Source organism: Tachypleus tridentatus, chromosome 12 (assembly GCF_004210375.1).
Source record: "Tachypleus tridentatus isolate NWPU-2018 chromosome 12, ASM421037v1, whole genome shotgun sequence".
Classification (NCBI taxonomy): Eukaryota; Metazoa; Arthropoda; class Merostomata; order Xiphosura; family Limulidae; genus Tachypleus; species Tachypleus tridentatus.
Window position 1 is genome coordinate 9,038,330 of NC_134836.1, and position 19,763 is coordinate 9,058,092.

The following is a 19,763-nucleotide window of genomic DNA, read 5'->3' on the forward strand; positions in this document are numbered from 1 at the left end:
GTATTGGTTATTTAAAAATCTGTTGTAGTACTCAACTGGTCGTTTATAAAGTGTATTGTGGTACCATATTAGTATTTTTAAGGGGTAATGTGGTATTATATTTGTCGATTAAAATTTTATTATTGTACTGTGTAGGTCGTATAAATACTGTGTTATAGTACTATATTGGCCGTGTAAAAGGTTTATTTTGCTATTATGTTTGTCGTTCAGTATATACTGTGGTTTTTCTATTGATTCTTAAAAAGTGTATCGTGTTACTATATTGGTTGTTTAAAAAATCTATTCTAGTATTATATTGATCGTTTAGGAAGTGTACTGGAATGCTGTATTGATCTTAAAAAGTCTATTGTGACACTGTATTGGTTGTATAAACGTGTATTGTGGTACTATATTGGGCATTTATTAATGTATTGTAGTATTGTATTTGTCCTTAAAACGTATATTTTGTTTATTTTGTTTCATTGAACTACTGAATTAATCAATTTAAAATGATTTCTGCTACTATATCAGTCTTTGAAAAAGTGTATTGTGGTAATATAATGGTCGTTTAAAGTCTATTGTTGTATTGTATTGGTCATTTATATTTATTATTGATCGTTGAAAAGTATATTGTGTTATCACATTGGTCATCTGAAAGTTGTATCTTGGAACTATACTAATAATTTAAAAAATTGCATTGTGGTACTATATTGGTCGTTTAAAAAGCGTTTTCTGTTACTGTATTGGTCGATTAAAACGTGTACTGCGGTAGTGTTTTAGTCATTTGAAACTATAGTCTGGTACTATATTAATAATTTACGAAGTGGACTGTGGTCATACATTATATTGATCGTTTAAAAAGTGTACTGAGGAATTTTATTGGTTCTTTAAAATTTATTGTGGTAATGAAATGTAGATTAGTAAAGTATTACTGTTTTAATTGTTTAGAAATTGTATTGTGGTCTTATGTTTTATTGATCATCCAAAAGTATACTGTAGTACTATATTGGTTGTTTAAATATCTATTGTGGTACTAAATTGGCCGTTTGAAAGTATACTGTGGTAGTGTATTGGTCGCTTAAAATTGTTTTGTGGTACTGTATCAGTCATTTAAGATTATTGTGTTACTGTATTGGTCATTTAACAATATATTCTAGTACTATAATAGTCATTTTAAAATATTGTGGTACTGCATTGATTCTCTAAAAGTGTATTCTTCTTTCAAAAATTTACTCTGGTACTCTGTTGGTCGTTTGGAAAGTATATAGTGGCTTTATATTGTTTGCTTAAAAGTAAATTATGGCTCTGCACTGGTCGTTTCATAAGTGCATTGTTGCAGTATATTGACTGGTTAAGTATTTATTGTGGTACTGTATTGGTCGTTTACAATTATATTGTGGTACTATACTGGTCGTTGAAAAATATATTTTGAAACTATAATGATCATTAATAAATTGCGTTGTGTAGATTGGTTAATTAAGGCCCGGCATGGCCGAGCGTGTTGAGGCGTGCGACTCGTAATCTGAGGGTCGCGGGTTTGCATCCCAGTCGCGCTAAAGATGCTCGCCCTTTTAGCCGTGGGGGAGTTATAATGTGACGGTTAATCCCACTATTCGTTGGTAAAAGAGTAGCCCAAGAGTTGGCGGTGGGTGGTGATGACTAGCTGCCTTCCCTCTAGTCTTACACTGCAAAATTAGGGACGGCTAAAGGTTTCTCCTCCTGGTTGAGGGTTGTGCAGTAGGCTAACAATCTACTCACTTAAAAAACCAGCCTGTTACTGAACCCGCAAGTGATTGTGGCCCTATGTTCCTCAATGGAATCGAGAGGGCTATCTGTGCTAGCCGTCCCTAATTTAGCAGTGTAAGACTAGAGGGAAGGCAGCTAGTCATCACCACCCACCGCCAACTCTTGGGCTACTCTTTTACCAACGAATAGTGGGATTGACCGTAACATTATAACGCCCCTACGGCTGGGAGGGCATGTTTGGCGCGACTCGGGCGCGAACCCGCGACCCTCAGATTACGAAGCGCACGCCTTAACGCGCTAGGCTATGCCAGGCCCTCGTTCAAAAATATATTTTTACAATGTATTGGTCGTTTATAAAATCTATTGTAGCACTGTATTGGCCGTCTAAAAATGTATGTTTCGTTTAAAAATGTAATTTGATTCTGTGGTGATTGTTTCAGAGTATACTGTGGTAGTGTAGTGGTCATTTATAGGTATTTTGTGGTACTATATTGATCGTTCAAGAAGTGTTTTATGGTTTTATATTAGTTGTTTGAAAATATATTGTGGTAATTTATTCATCGTTTACAACGTGTATTTAGTGCTATATTGGTCGTTTGAAAGTATATTGTGGTATTGCACTGGCTGTTTAAGATAACACTGGGGAACACTTTTTCAGTAACTTTGAGTTGCATTGGATATTTTAACTGATTCTGAAGGAGTTTTAGGCGCTGATTTCAAATCTGAAATTAGTTTTTCTCTACAAGCTCTAGTTTGTATGCAATTTGAGGTTAATGAAATTGTACAAATGTGAACTTGCGTAAACCATGTATAAGCATTTTCACGTCCATATATATAGAAACCTCTAATATTTTGATCATTCTTTTTTTGTTTCAAACATGGCTTCCAAAAATAGATATCATTGCAGAAACAAGCCTGATGCCTTCTGCTACATATGTGGATGCTACACACTCAATCGTCAGAGACGTAATATATCCTCGTTCGTTAAGCGTGCCTACAAGGCATATTTTGAAGTTCAAATTGCATAAAATCTGTAGCTTGCAGACAAAAACCGACTTCAGATTTGAAATCAACACACTCAAATTGACTATAGAAAGGTCTTTTTTTAAATGCAACAAAATGAGTGTTCCCCAGTGTAATTAATCAATTTAAAATGATTTCTGCTAGTATATGAGTCTTTCGACAAGTGTATTGTGGTGGTATAATGGTCGTTTAAAGTCTATTGTTGTGTTTTATTGGCCATTTATATTTCTTATTGATCGTTGAAAAGTATATTGTGGTACTATTTGCGGTAATGTATTGGTTGTTTAATATATTTAATGTGGTACTATATTGGTCGTTGCAAATTTTTTTTGGAACTGTAATGGTTTTTAAAAAGTATATTATGGTACTGCAGTGGTCGTGCAAAAATTGTATTGTGATAGTATATTGGTTGCTTAAAAATTTATTGTAGTACTATATTGGTCTTTTAAAAGTATATCGTGGCACTGGAATGATGTTATAAATTGTATATTGTGTTACAAAATGGGTCGTTTAAAAAGGTCTTCTGATGTTATATCGGTCAATTAAAAAATGATTACAGTACTATATTGTTTGCTTAAATATCTTGTATTGTCCGTTCAAAAAGTGTTTTGTGGTACTGTATTGGTCTTTTAGAATGTATTACGGTACTATATTGGCCGTTTAAAAGTACATTGTGGTACTGCATTTGACATTTAAAGGTGTATATTGGTAATGTATGAGATGTTTAGAAATACTTATAATGTACTATGCTGGTTATTTAAAAATCTGTTGTGGTACTTAATTGGTCGTTTATAAAGTGTATTGTGGTACCATATTAGTATTTTTAAGGAGTAATATGGTATTATAATCGTCGATTAAAAATGTATTGGTATACTGTGTAGGTCGTATAAATACTATATTTTTGTATTATAAAACTGTATTAGTATATTGTGGTATTGCACTGGTTGTTTAAAATATGTATTATGGTGCTATATTGGTCGTTCATAATGTGTATGATGATACTATATCCGTCCTGAAAAATGTATTGTGGTACGCTATTGGGTGGTATATAACTGTATTGTGATCTAATATTGGCCATTTGATAATTGTACCGTGCCACTTACTTAATAAAAGTGTTTTAAGGTAGTGCATTAGTCGTTTGAAAATGTATTGTGGTACTGTATTAATCGTTTAAGAAGTGAAGTGTGGTCGTATGTTATAATGATCGTCTAAAAATGCATTGCGGTACTTTAATGGTAGCTTAAAAAGTATATAGTATTACTATTTTAATCGTTTAGAAAATGTGGTAATATTTAAAAAGTACATTGCTCATTTCAAAAGTGTATTATGGTGATATATTGGTCGTTTTAAAGTATACTGTGGTTCTGCAATGATTGTTTAAAATATATTATGGTGCTGTGTGATTCGTTTGAAAAGTGTCAATGCTACTGTATTAGTCGTTTCAAAATGCTTTCTGTTACAAAATGAGTCTTTTAAAAAGTGTATTGTAATACTATATTAGTCATTTATCAATTGTCTTGTGGTCCTATGTTGGTCTTTCGAAATATACACTGGTACTGTATTGGTCATTGAAAAGAATACTGTGGTACTGTATTAATCTTCTAAAAAGTGTATTGTGGCCTTATGTTGTATTGATCCTTTGAAAATTATAATGTATCATTCTGTTAGTTGTTTAAAAATTTTGTTGTAGTACTATGTTGTCTGTTTAAATATTTTTTGTGGTTTTATGTTGTCTGTTTAAATATCTTTTGTGGTACTATACTGGTCGTTTAAAAGTGTACTTTGGTATTGTATTAGTCGTTTGAAAATGTAATGTGGTACTATATTAATCGTTTAAGAAGTGTATCGTAGTCTTACGTTCTGTTGATTGTTTAAAAAGTGTACTGTGGTATTTTATTTGTCATTTATAAATGTATTGCGATACTATATTAGTAGTATAAAATGTATACTGTATTAGTATATTAGTCGTTTAAAAAGTGTATTATGGTAATATATTGGTCGATTAAAACGTGTATTGCACTAGTGTATTACTCGTTAGAAAATGTATTGTGGTATTATATTAATCGTATTAAGAAGTTACTTGTGGTCTTATGTTATATTGGTTGTTAAAAGTTGCATTGTGGTACTATAGTGATCACTTAAAAGTATGTTTCAGTACTACGCTGGTCATTTAAAAAATGGATTGAGGTACTATATTGTTTGTTAAAGATATATTGTGGTACCATATTGGATATTATAAAACTGTATTGTGTTTTTATAGTGGTCATTTAAGAAGTGCATCGTGGTACTTTGCTAATCTTTTTAAAAGTCTACTGTGTACTGTATTGATCGTTTAAAAAGGGTTTTTACTATAATATTGGTCGATTAAAAAGTTTATTACGGTACTGTATTGACCTATTAAAGTGATTTGTGGTAATACATTGGTCATGAAAAAATTATATTGTGGTGCTACATTTGTTTTTTCAGAGTATATTTTGGTACCCCTTTCGTTGTTTAAAAAGTATATTATGGTAGTGTATTGCTTGTTTGAGAAATGTAATTTTGTACCATAATGGACATTATAAAACTGTATTGTGGTCTTATATTGATCATTTAAAAAGTATATTGTGGTACTATATTGGTCATTAAAATAATGTATTGTGGTACTATATTCTTCGTTTAAAAATGTACTCTGATACTATATTCGTTGTTTAAAAAGTATACTCTAGTAGTGTATTGGTCGGTTAAAAGTATATAGTGTTTTTGTATTAGTCGTTTGAATATGTATTATGGTACAAAATTAATTGTTTAATCGGGTTATTGTACTGTATTAGTCATTTTAAAAGTATATTGGGTATTGGTTGTTCAGAAAGTATATTATGGTACTGCATTAGTTCTTCAAATATATATTGTAATAGTATATTGCTCGATTAAAAAGTGTTGTGCTACTGTATTAGTCGTTTGAAAATGTTTTATGTTATTATATAAGTATTTAAAAAGTGTATTGTAATACTACATTAGTCATATAAGATGTGTATTGTGGTTCTATATTGGTTGTTAAAAGCATATTGTGGAAATGTATTGATCTATTAAAAGGTATATTACGGCACTGTGTCAATTGTTCATTTAAATGTCTATTGTGGTGCTATATTTTGGTAGTTTAAAAGTGTATTGTTGTACTATAGTTGTCCTTTAAAAGTATATTTTGGTACTGTATTTATTATTATACTAGTTGTTTAAAAGTATATTGTGGTAGTATATTTGTTGTTTAAAAATGTGTTTAGTACTATATTGGTCATTCGAAAGTATATTACCGTACTTTATTGGTCATTTAAAATTATATTGCAATACTGTATTTTCATTATAAATTATATTGTGATGTAATAGTCATTGAAAATTATACTGTGGTATTACATGTTTAAAAGTTTAATGTGGTATTATTTTGATAGTTTAAAAAATTTATTGTGGCACTATATTGGTTGTTAAAAATATGTAGTGGTACTGTATTGGGCATTTAAAGTATATTGTGATACTTTATTGGTCGTTCAAAATATTTCTTGTTTAAAAGTGTATTAAGGTAATGTAAAAATATCGTTAAAAAGTGTTTAGTTACACCATATTGGTCCTCTAAGTGTATTATTGTCCTATATTGGTCGTTTAAAAGTGTATTGCGATACTATACTGATTACTTATGAAGTGTATTGTTGTATTGTATTAATCGTTAAAAAATATATTGCGGTACTGTATTGGTTATTTATAAATGCTTGGGCAATTGTTATAACAGTTTCCAAATAAGGATAGAATGATATTATACATCACCTATGTATTTTTATGGATACAGGTAAAGGAGATCTTGTTGGATCAGACATCGCAGTCAACCTAAGTGAAACAGTTATTAAATCCAGTAGTGACGTAAAGGCCTTAACCTATTGCGATTTAAAATGCATTTATATGCCTGGCTTGATGGAAGTCCTCAAACTTTACCCAGAATTTGCTGAATCGTTCTGTCATGATATCTTACACGATCTCACTTTTAACCTCAGGGAAGGCTACGAGAATGAGGTATATTATTGTCTCTGTTTATTGAATGTTCTTGTTCAGATTAAGTTTAAGCTTGCGATCACATAAAAAGTATATTTCTTGGATTGAGATATTTTGTACATAGCTACTTAAAGGGCTATGCGGATAGCTGTACCTAATGTTGAATTGACAGACTAGAGGGAAGGCAGCTAGTAAATAGCACCCACCACCAACTCTTGGGCTACTCTTGTCCGACCGAAAAATATCACGCGACTGTCAATTTGTAATGCGCGTACGGCTCCATTGTGCAGGACTTACATCTCACATCACAAAAATTAAGTGATAGAATACATATTATTATTAACTAGTTTTAAAGCAGATTCTAACTATTCTAAAACTCACGAGTGAAAGTAAAGTACTGTATCATTTAGACTATATCTACCATATCTAAAGCATACGCGTTATTTCTCCCAATACCAAGGCTCATCAGGCGTTGGAGATAACAGAGACACAGTTATTTATATCACCAATCTAATTATCAGACTGTTACGATAAAATTTACAAATTCATCTAAGTCACTGAATTGAAATTACTATAATTTGTTTGTAAATTGTAACAATAGATTATAAGGATAAGGATTAATAATACATTGTCAGTAATTTGTGTATTACAAATTATTTACATCTTGTTCAAATTAATTTTCCTATCATTCATAGGAATTACCGAATCAGACATCTTTCTTCTTTCACGAGCAGATCAAGTAACTACAACCGCGGCGGGAGAAAATCACATTAATAGTTCTAAAAACTTATGAGTGAAAGTAAACAAATAGTTAACTATATATCTCTGCCAAGTTTTAAATCAATCTTCCGAGAAATGAAGGAATGATGGTCGATTTAAAAGTGTTTGGAAGAAGAAAAAATAATAGATAGTTTCTCCCTTACTAGATAATAATATGTCAGCAACATCGTATCTAACACATTGACTGTCAACTGGAATATGACAAACATAGTAGTGGTAGAAATGCTGTTTGTGTCATCACTTGAGTGAACAATAACCCCCATTGGTACAGCAGTAAGTCTGAAGGATTGTGACACTAAACAGCGGGTTTCAATACCTGTGGTAGATACAGCACAGTTACTGGTAGATACAAAACAGTTACTGATAGATACAGCACAGTTACTGGTAGATACAAAACAGTTACTGGTAGATACAACACAGTTACTGATAGATACAGCACAGTTACTGGTAGATACAAAACAGTTACTGGTAGATACAACACAGTTACTGGTAGATACAACACAGTTACTGGTAGATACAACACAGTTACTGGTAGATACAACACAGTTACTGGTAGATACAGCACAGTTACTGGTAGATACAAAACAGTTACTGGTAGATACAACACAGTTACTGGTAGATACAGCACAGTTACTGGTAGATACAACACAGTTACTGGTAGATACAACAGTTACTGGTAGATACAACACAGTTACTGATAGATACAGCACAGTTACTGGTAGATACAAAACAGTTACTGGTAGATACAACACAGTTACTGGTAGATACAAAACAGTTACTGGTAGATACAAAACAGTTACTGGTACATACAACACAGTTACTGGTAGATACAAAACAGTTACTGGTAGATACAAAACAGTTACTGGTAGATACAAAACAGTTACTGGTAGATACAACACAGTTACTGATAGATACAACACAGTTACTGATAGATACAAAACAGTTACTGGTAGATACAACACAGTTACTGGTAGATAGAAAACAATTACTGGTAGATACAACACAGTTACTGATAGATACAGCACAGTTACTGGTAGATACAAAACAGTTACTGGTAGATACAACACAGTTACTGGTAGATACAACACAGTTACTGTTAGATACAAAACAGTTACTGGTAGATACAACACAGTTACTGGTAGATACAACACAGTTACTGGTAGATACAGCACAGTTACTAGTAGATACAACACAGTTACTAGTAGATACAACACAGTTACTGGTAGATACAACACAGTTACTGGTAGATACAACACAGTTACTGGTAGATACAGCACAGTTACTGATAGATACAGCACAGTTACTGGTAGATACAGCACAGTTACTGGTAGATACAGCACAGTTACTGATAGATACAACACAGTTACTGGTAGATACAACACAGTTACTGGGTGGCTTCGTGCTTAAATAAAAGAGTGAAAAAAGATGAACTGAGGATCGTATAAATTCACTTTATTGTACTTGAAATATTGAGCCACAAAATGATTCGGAATAGAGAATCATTCATCTACCTAATAATCTTCTAATATCCATTTTACTGATGTTTTGAAATTTCAGTAAATAATTAGAGTCGAGAGTAGCCTACTGGTTAGCATGCTCATATTGTGAATGAGAAAATTTCTCGACCAGTTGTCGAAAAACGCGTTCCGCAGTTGAGTCTATGGACGCACTCTTAAGTGTGATAATCGAGTCTCACTGTTAGCTTAATCAAAAGTAGCTCAAGAGTTAGCGGTGAGTTATTTCCCTCTGGTCCATATTTTCAAAGATAAAGACGGCCAAGAGTAGATAATACTTTCTGTAGTTTTGAGTAAAAATTCATACAAATATTAAATAATTATACTCTAATAATATTGTATAAGTGGTTATTGATTTAGAGATATTCAAGCGTGTTTCTTTACAAACAGCAAGAAGACAACAACGGATTCAGCCTCTTATACTTCAGTCCATATCTGAGGACGATGAAATTGATGATGACAGCGCTGATACGGCAGCAGCTTCACCTCTGATGTCCCCAGTTCCATTAGTTACATCTTCAGTTAAGGGGACAAATCGTTTTGTCGTGTTAGGGTAAGTTGTTTCTGAGCAAACAAACCAGCTTTTTCTAACGACAAAATCAGTCTTTCATATTAAGAACTTCAACACCATATCTAAAAAGCACATAATTGTATCTCGACACAAGACATATGATTATAATCGATTGTTTTAAATGAATACCATCTCAACACCATATCTAAAAAGCACATAATTGTATCTCGACACAAGACATATGATTATAATCGATTGTTTTAAATGAATACCATCTCAACACCATATCTAAAAGCACATAATTGTATCTCGACACAAGACATATGATTATAATCGATTGTTTTAAATGAATACCATCTCAACACCATATCTAAAAGCACATAATTGTATCTCGACACAAGACATATGATTATAATCGATTGTTTTAAATGAATACCATCTCAACACCATATCTAAAAGCACATAATTGTATCTCGACACAAGACATATGATTATAATCGATTGTTTTAAATGAATACCATCTCAACACCATATCTAAAAGCACATAATTGTATCTCGACACAAGACATATGATTATAATCGATTGTTTTAAATGAATACCATCTCAACACCATATCTAAAAAAGCACATAATTGTATCTCGACACAAGACATATGATTATAATCGATTGTTTTAAATGAATACCATCTCAACACCATATCTAAAAGCACATAATTGTATCTCGACACAAGACATATGATTATAATCGATTGTTTTAAATGAATACCATCTCAACACCATATCTAAAAGCACATAATTGTATCTCGACACAAGACATATGATTATAATCGATTGTTTTAAATGAATACCATCTCAACACCATATCTAAAAAGCACATAATTGTATCTCGACACAAGACATATGATTATAATCGATTGTTTTAAATGAATACCATCTCAACACCATATCTAAAAAGCACATAATTGTATCTCGACACAAGACATATGATTATAATCGATTGTTTTAAATGAATACCATCTCAACACCATATCTAAAAAGCACATAATTGTATCTCGACACAAGACATATGATTATAATCGATTGTTTTAAATGAATACCATCTCAACACCATATCTAAAAGCACATAATTGTATCTCGACACAAGACATATGATTATAATCGATTGTTTTAAATGAATACCATCTCAACACCATATCTAAAAGCACATAATTGTATCTCGACACAAGACATATGATTATAATCGATTGTTTTAAATGAATACCATCTCAACACCATATCTAAAAAGCACATAATTGTATCTCGACACAAGACATATGATTATAATCGATTGTTTTAAATGAATACCATCTCAACACCATATCTAAAAAGCACATAATTGTATCTCGACACAAGACATATGATTATAATCGATTGTTTTAAATGAATACCATCTCAATTTCGGAGCACTAGCAGAGCTGCTTTTCTTCTTTCTTTTTTTTTGGAAAGAAGGAAAAATTACTTATTAAACTTGCATGAAAAATAAGTTTGTTTTTTAAAGATATTGCAAAACGCCTGGTCCCTCGATGATAAATTATTCTGTGTATAAAATATTAATCGGTAAAGAGGTAGTTTTATTGCACATTAAACCAACGGCAAAACATCTGTTAAATTACTTAATTTATTACTTGTAAAATGGTTGTTTACGGAATAAAGGAGTGAAATGGTAAAAGGTATGGATAATACATAAAACAAACCAAATCAAATAAAGTAGTGTGAGATATTAGTAATAAAGTACTTTAAGATATCAGTAATGTCCTGTAAGATATCAATAATAAAGCCGTGTGAGATATTAGTGATAAAGTACTGTCAAATGCTTTACACTGTGCATCCTACTTCAAAACCGTATCATAAATTTTCTCTCTCGATTGTTATTATGTTATTTTCAACCAATAAAAGGAAAACATTCACTAAACTGGCAACTATAGGGTCTAAACGTCTGGCATAGTTGATTAGTAATTTAGGCAGTTGAACGTTGTTTTCTTCAAACTTCGCTGTTTGGGCTCAACTTGATCAGATGTGGGAATAATTGTAAGCCATTTCTATGCTAGTTAAAAAGCTAGGTAAAGTGTATAAGTTTTAGGACATTATATTTTATGTGTGTGAATTATCTCGTATTCTAAACTGATTAATTGAATATGAAAAAACACACCTAAAATACTTTTTCTTTAGCATCATTTTACCAAAAATATTGAAACAAAATGAAGATGTTGGACTCAGATGTTTCTATTAAGACCACACTCTCATTTAATGGAAAATGTAAAATATTTCATCATTAAAATGAACCATTTGACTTAGGTATGTATACAGACCAAAATGGTGCAGAACATGAATTGTTACCATTGTTGGCCTAATTTTGTGTGATATTTTGTGAAGCGAAATATATGTCTAATATTTAAAAAATATATGTTATTTCTATGCGATATATTTACATTTAAAAAATGTGCATTTTCTAAAGTTGTGTGCGATTATGTGAATGTGTAATTTGCATATGATAAATATCCAAATCCCGATAAGCATTGTTTCAAGATTGTTCTTATTCACACATCAGATGCCCTATTACATAAGAATTAGTTATTGTCAGGATCTTATACCTGAAATCATCAAGCACAACTCTAAAAAAGTAAAGCATATAGTAGGATAATAAGTGGAAGGCCCTGCTATGGCCAGGTGGTTAAAGCATACGACTCGCAATCTGAGGGTCGAGGGTTTGAATCCCCGTCACGCCAAACATATTCGCAGTTTTAGACATGAGGACGTTATATTGTCAGTCAAACTCACTGTTCGTTGCTAAAAGAGTAGCACAAGAGTTGATGGTGGGTGGTGATGACTAGCTGCCTTCCCTCTAGTCTTTACTAAATTAGGGACGGCTAGCGCAGATAGCCCTCGTGTAGCTTTGCGCGAAAATTAAAAACAACAATAACTAGAAATAAGCAACAAGTGGGAATTTAAAACAATATGTTATAAAAACGTGTATTTTCTACGTTGGCTATTGAAAGAACCAGTGAATATCCTCTGAAACACTCCTGTGCCCGTTTCAGATTATGAAATAACAAATATACATTTCAAAAATCACAAAGATATTGTTCTTATATGTGAGGTCTTTTACAGGCTGAACCCTCCCTTCAAAAAAGTCCTGTATCCGCACCTCCATCGATATTTCTAAAATATTTCATAAAAGTCTAGCTAAGCCAAAATTCAGTTCATGTCTATAATGGTTTATAATTTATCTCTGTACTTGAATCGAATTGTTAAGATCGATTGTTTTTAAGATCGTATTCATAAATTATTCATTTGCTTCTAGTGAAGATAACAGCGAAAGCAAACTTAACGGTAGTGAATCTTCTACTTCTCACCTGCGTCGATCAATTGTTGGATGGCAGGGTTATCGAAATGAAAATCTGCGGTCTGCAGCCACTCACCCTAATCTTGGTAAGACTTCAGGTAAAACTTTTAGTGTTAAATTACAAAGGTATGATAGAGGTCTTCGGAACACTTAATAGTCATTGATACAGCCTGTTTTGGTTGTTTTTTTTTAGAAGTAAACTTATTAATATTATATAGATATGCAATCGTTAAAGATGTTTCTCATCAAAGTGAACTATAAATTTGATGGCATAATTTGTAAGAAATTCATTTCTAGCCACGACAAAATTTTATTGACCTTGCTAGTGATACTAAAAATATCACTTAACGTCAAACACTATGTACAATTTACAAAAGAAGAAACCCAAACGTGGTCAAATGTTCGACCTCCGTCTTTCGGGGTTGAATAACAAGTAAACAGTAATAAACTGTGGAAGCTAGTGAAATAATTTTGAGTGACAGCAGGGAAGTCCTTTATTTGTTAAATTATTAAGTATTTTGTCTCTCTTAGATTACTGTCAATAAAGCATTTCATCTCTTCCATTGTTTATGGGGACACTTTTAGTAAGGTCATAAAAAATATGGTTTATACTTCATGCATCGTTATTACTGAAAACACGTTAGGGGCTTGATAATAATTATGTGTGCAACTTATAGATAGTTTCATTGGAATATTATATTAAGATTTCTATGCTAATTAGTTTTATGCACTATCCGTTTCAGACTTATAAACCTTGATATTTGCTAGTATTATTCGAAATAACATAGGTAGAAACTGTCGATTGTTTTATGAAGTATTCCGAACAAATTAGTCCAAAAAATATTCCAGGGAAAATTAAAAAAAAAGAAAAATACTGAAGATGAAGTATTAATAAACAAATCACTGTAAATATGTTTATCAAAGTAGACAAAATTATATCTATATAGAAGTAAGAAGTTTCAAAGGATTGTTAGATTTCGATTTGAATTATTTAAATTACTCTTTAATTTGTTGTTTAGTCCTACTGTTATTAAAATGACTCTTAAACATGGATGACCAACATCATTCTTGTATGCTTCTCTTGATTGTTTTAAATAAGAGGTCTGTGATATATAATAATAACCTGATGATTAATTTTCAGGTAATTATTATTATAACACCATGCACACGTGATATTGAGAAGAAAAGGATATATTATGCAACGTAAGTGAAATGGGATGTGCTAGTCTGTACATGCCATTATCTTATTTAAAGAGCTGTAAAACTGAAGGCACTGACACGTTCTTAGCAGAGTTTATGCTCTCGTGTTCAACTGATTTATTTATTTACTTTTTTGTAATTTTTTTATTTCGTGCATTAGGGCGATCACTAGAGTTGTTTCAGCTACGAGATGAGATGGAAGTAACAAGAAACAGTGTTGAGCGATTGGACACACGTGTGTCAATACTGACACACGATGTAGAAACGCTTAGTCAGGATGTACGAACCACACTCACGCTCTTGCAACAACTGTGTTCTCTAAGTCAGTCGTGTAGTATTTTTCAGAACATGTATACTAGCGCCACACCAGTTCGAAGTTCCAGCCAACCAATAGGGTTGTTTTTGGTAGAGCCTTCCCAGACATCAAGAAACAGAAACAGTTGTGGTACTCAAACAGATCAGCATCTGTTGCATAGTCTGTTGGAGAAGATCAGTGATTACAACTCTCCGCCTGCCAATTCTGGATATTCATCATCTTCATCAAACGACGAACGAGTCAGGTTCATCATTGGAAATAATACGACAACAGAGAAAGAAGACTACGAAAGTATATCAGACGACAGTGTTCTGAAGAGTTCGTTCCTCATGGGCAGCGGTGTTTCACCTCGAGATCCGATTTCTCCTTGTCTAATTACTTCGTCGGAGAGCGAGACTCCCGAGTCCCTACCATCTACAAACCCACAGTTATTTTCAATGATAACCAACAATTACAACCAAGATTACGGGGAGTATGTGGACGAGACAGTACCACTAAAGAAAGAGAGCTTTTACTAATTGTCAGTACCTTATTAAAAGAACTGTCAGATGTCTGCCCGAAAGATACATAAAATTCGTTTGAGAAACATAGGTATTAGAGCTCTCAGCTTTTTCTGAAGTCTCGAATGAAGTTCAAAATTAATATAATTTACAAATTACATTTTATAAATTCGGATACGAAAGTTTGGACATAAAACGTGTACGTACTAACGTGTTATAGGATTCATTAACTGATATAAAATAAGAATCAGTTCAGCATTAGAGGGAAATGAACTTGGTCGTGTTTTCATCTTATGATTCGTTATCTAACTCGGAGTTTCATGTTAGTTATACTCTTCCAATATAAATTTTTTTTTCAATTAAATCCTCATGTGACCAATCATATTATCTCTATAAGAAAACAAATCATTTATAAGTGAAGAGTGGTATAATGTGTCAATTGTGTAGTACACGATTTCAGAAAAAGTATATATACTATTGAAAAAAGTCTGTTACCGCACACGCACTTGTAAACATCAAGTCTTGTCATTATTTGTTTCAGAGTATGACATAAGGTGACAATGAAAGAACTTGAATAATATTAAAATTTTCTTGAAAACATTGAAAGGAATTTTTAAAGAATTAAACTTGTTGGACTGATCACATGAAGTGAGTTTTCGTTAATGTAATATGTCGACTATAAGTGTAATATATAAACGTATTAGCTTATGCGTATTAATACTCCCCCAGTGGCAAGATTATAAGGTTGAAAATCTGGTTTTGATGCCCTTGGTGGGCAAACACAGATAGCCCATTGTGTAGCTCTGTACTTAACTACAAACAAACACATTAACATGAAAGAGCTATGTGCAGTTACCTGGCTCGAGCACGGATCTGAAAGTCCAGGATCCACGCTATTCAGCTCCTTAATGCTTACCGATCAATTATAAGAGTGGCAGTTAGTCCTAAACCCTTATGATAGCGAGTGCTGCTGACTTACGTCTAACCAGTGGGTCAAATATTAGGAACGGCTATATCTGTACATAATGAAAACCGTTATCACAGGTGTCAGGTAATCCGTCTCCCTATTATATAGTCTTGAAGAACAGGTCTGTCTGGATAGTTTCGATTAAACGGAGTGTATGCAGGCTGCCAACGAGGACACGTGTGTTTAAAGTGTAACTTTATTGTTGGGATAATTAAACTAAATATGATTTTTTTAATATCGAATGATCAAGACGATAAGGTCAATAACAGCAAATAACAATGAATAGTAAATACTGAACACGAGTGTAAGCTTTATTTTTCTTCTAACGGAGATCCTGAAAACCCAACTTGTCTTATATTCGCGGAGACTAGGAGTGGGGGAGCGCCTGCTGGACATGAACAGTAGGCTATATCAGTTGTTTGTTTACAAATTTCCAGACTTGTTTGTTTATTTTTTTCAGTTTCACGCAAAGCTACACGAAGGCTACCTGCTTTAGCCGTCCATAATTTAACAGTGAAAGACTAAAGTGAAGTAACCTAGGCATCACCACCTACCGCCAACTCTTGGGCTACTCTTTTGCTAACGAATAATGGGATAGACCGTAACATTATAACGCCCCCACGGCTGAAAGGGCGAGCATGTTTGGTGTGACGGGGATTCAAACCCGCTACCCCTAGAGTACGAGTCAAACAACCTAACCATTTGACCACGTCGGGCTGCAGTTAGCCTTAGTTACAAATAATCAAACAAACTCGGTTTAATTATCGTTATTGTGTTTTTAAGATCGTATTAAGTAGTTTAAATAAAACAAGAGGGAGCAAATATCGAAATGATTGAGGAGGAGCATGGAACAGGTTGAACAAAACCAGTACACGGACTATTTTGTCATATACAACTAGTTACTACTACTTAATGGTATAACTAACAGTGAATAAAAGACATTTCTTTCTTTTTATCACTAATAATATGAGTTAAGGCATCTCATATTCTGGCTAATACTGTTTTTATGAACAAACGAAGGTTAAATGGTCAGCAATTTCAGTTTTGTTTGGAATTTTGTACAAAGCTACACGAAGGCTATCTGAGATAGCTGTCCCTAATTTAGCAATGTAAGACTCGAGAGAAGACAGCTAGTCATTACCACCCACCGTCAACTCTTCAGAATAGTGGGACTTACCGTCACATTATAACGCTCCGACGGCTGAAAGAACGAGCATGTTTGATTGGACGGGCACTCCAACCCACAACCCTCAGACAGAGAGTCAAGCACCCTAACCACCTGAATATGCTGGGCTCACATTGTTCAGAGCAACACTTTTAGAGTAAGAATAATGCATGTAATTTGGAAAATAAGCTGGCAATGTATTATTTTCTGTCGGAAGTTTACTTTATTTCTGGGCTGGACGTAACCCAGTGACTATCATACTCGGACTAGGAATCTTAAAGTTTATTGCTCACGTTCCGTTGCCGCATAATTGTGCTCCACAGTTTAAGTCGTGGGTGTGTTATAGGAGTAACAATTACGTCCATTATTAGATTAAAGTCGTCCAAAAATTGACGGTGGTGATATTGACTAGCTTAAAATTAGGAATGACTAGTGGAAGTACCCCTAGTTTTGAGCGAATATTTGAATATTTGAAACAAGACAGTTTTAAATTTACAGATCTAAAAAAGAAGTTTTTAAGAAAAATGGGAGAATTCTTTCAGTTTTAACATCTATTAACTCACCATGCATGTGTTTTTTTTTTCATCATATGCACGTTTTTCTAATGGAACGTAGCGAGTTTTAGGCTAAAGAAAGGATGTGATAAGCATCTTGAAAGTTATGATATTCATAGGATATTTTCATAATATCCGATATCCTTCCTTTATCATTGAACAGAAATAAAATGACTTGAAATGAGTTAAATAAAACTGTTCTGGCAGTTCAAACGTGACCTTGCTTATTTTTTGTATCGTACTATACAAGGGTTTTCTGTGAAAATGTCCCGGATGTATTATATTAAAATAAAATTTGGTATAGACCGCATCGTACATTGAATTGATTTCCTGACCGCTATTTCTATATTGTAATTTTTATACTCAAAAAGTAATTCATAATTTATCTAAAACTTTATATTATATATATGTAGAAGCGGCTCGTTTGGGTTGAGAAAATATTTTACGATTTTACATAGAGGAGCGAACAACGTTTCGACCTTCTTCGGTCATCGTCAGGTTCACAAAGAAAGAAAGAGGTAACTGACCGGAAGCTGACTACATATTTGAAAGGGGTTGTGTAACTGAGTATCGGAATGTAGAGGGCGGTGTTAGATGTTTGAATATATAATTTTATATTATTTATTATATTATTTTTAATATAGATATAAAGGTGTTCATTTGTATTGGTTTATTTTGGGTTTAAGTTGTTGCCACGACTTCTATATTGGAGAAACAAGTAGAAAAATGGAAACGAGATTCAAAGAACATAAAAAGTCACCTTCACACGTTTTCGAACACTACAAGTCAAATAAACATAACATAACCATAGAAAACACTCAAATACTAAATAAAGAAACAAACATAAACAAACGTAAAATTAAAGAAGCCTTACTTATATTTACAACGCTTTTAATTTCAAATGCATCAACAATGATTTTAACATCATGCATACCAACAGTGGTTCTCAGAATATTTTATACATTAACTTTAAATTACTAGGATGTTCTTATAAGTCTATTTTTCTCCTATTACGACGGTATGAACGTAATCTTTCTCTCTACATCACTGTTACGTAAATAAAATCATTCTTATATTATTTATTATTTTCTTTTACATTAACTCTTCGTTACATTTTGGCTTCCCAAATCATCTTTCTAAACATATTGTATTATCAACAACACATACTACAGTGTTTGTAGAGTAAAACTGATTTCCTCAAAGATTGTAGTACAGATCCACTGTATAACGGAAGGATCTAGAGTACAGGTTATATCATGAAGTGGTAATTATCTTAGCTAAAATTATATGAGTTTGAGTAAAGAAATAAATGGGCTGGACAAGGTTTTTAACTTACAGTGGAAATATTCCTTATTAATCAAAGACACAAAACAGCGTGTACAAGTTCATAGACACTAGATGGTCCACCTTCACTGGATTCGTGAGTATATTAGATTAGCTTTCTTCCTTAAAATGTGTTCCTATTAATCATATCCAGATTATTTAGGTCTTAATGTCTGCTACTTAACAACATAACAATTAGCAATACCTAAGAGCCTTGTCATTCTCAGACAACGTGCAGCATTCCAGCCATTCTCGCCATTATGAAAAATGGATACGGCGGATGTGCTCTAAGCAATGATATGGAAGATGTAATTTAGCTGATGTACTATTTTGCAATATTCTTCTCGAAAATAACATTAAAAACTAAATGAAGATCAGACAGTGAAAAATATACAATAAGCCTCATACTGTCTGTCCCCTTATGACAAATGTACTTGATTATAATTACGTTTTGCTTTCACGTAACGACTATAAAATTAATTTACAATACCTTACTACAACCTGCAATTGTTTTGTTTTTAAAATGTTTTGTCGTTATAAATAATACAATACATTAGCTACTACAATACAATAACTGTGTAACAGGATGACGTCTTTAAATTTACTGTCTAAAAGGATAATATAATTATATTTACTAATATCATCACATTATTGTATTTACTGCCTAGGAGAATGACATCACTGTTTACTGTCTAAAAGGAGACGTAATTTTATTTACTGTCTAAATGAATATTATTACATTTGCCGTTTAGCAATACAATATCATGATACTTACTTCTAAAA

General features: G+C 32.6%; 1 protein-coding gene across 1 annotated transcript in view; it reads left to right on the top strand.

Annotated features, from left to right (window-relative positions):
- LOC143234932 (voltage-gated delayed rectifier potassium channel KCNH8-like) overlaps positions 1–17,974 on the top strand; it is a 131,578-nt gene extending 113,604 nt beyond the window's left edge. Inside the window, exons 12-15 of the mRNA XM_076472626.1 lie at positions 6,569–6,789; positions 9,425–9,615; positions 12,914–13,041; positions 14,316–17,974. Coding sequence (XP_076328741.1) covers positions 6,569–6,789; positions 9,425–9,615; positions 12,914–13,041; positions 14,316–14,989 — 1,214 coding nt within the window. The 3' untranslated portion in view covers positions 14,990–17,974. The remainder of the gene's footprint in view (positions 1–6,568; positions 6,790–9,424; positions 9,616–12,913; positions 13,042–14,315) is intronic.
- The last annotated feature ends 1,789 nt before the right edge of the window (positions 17,975–19,763 follow it).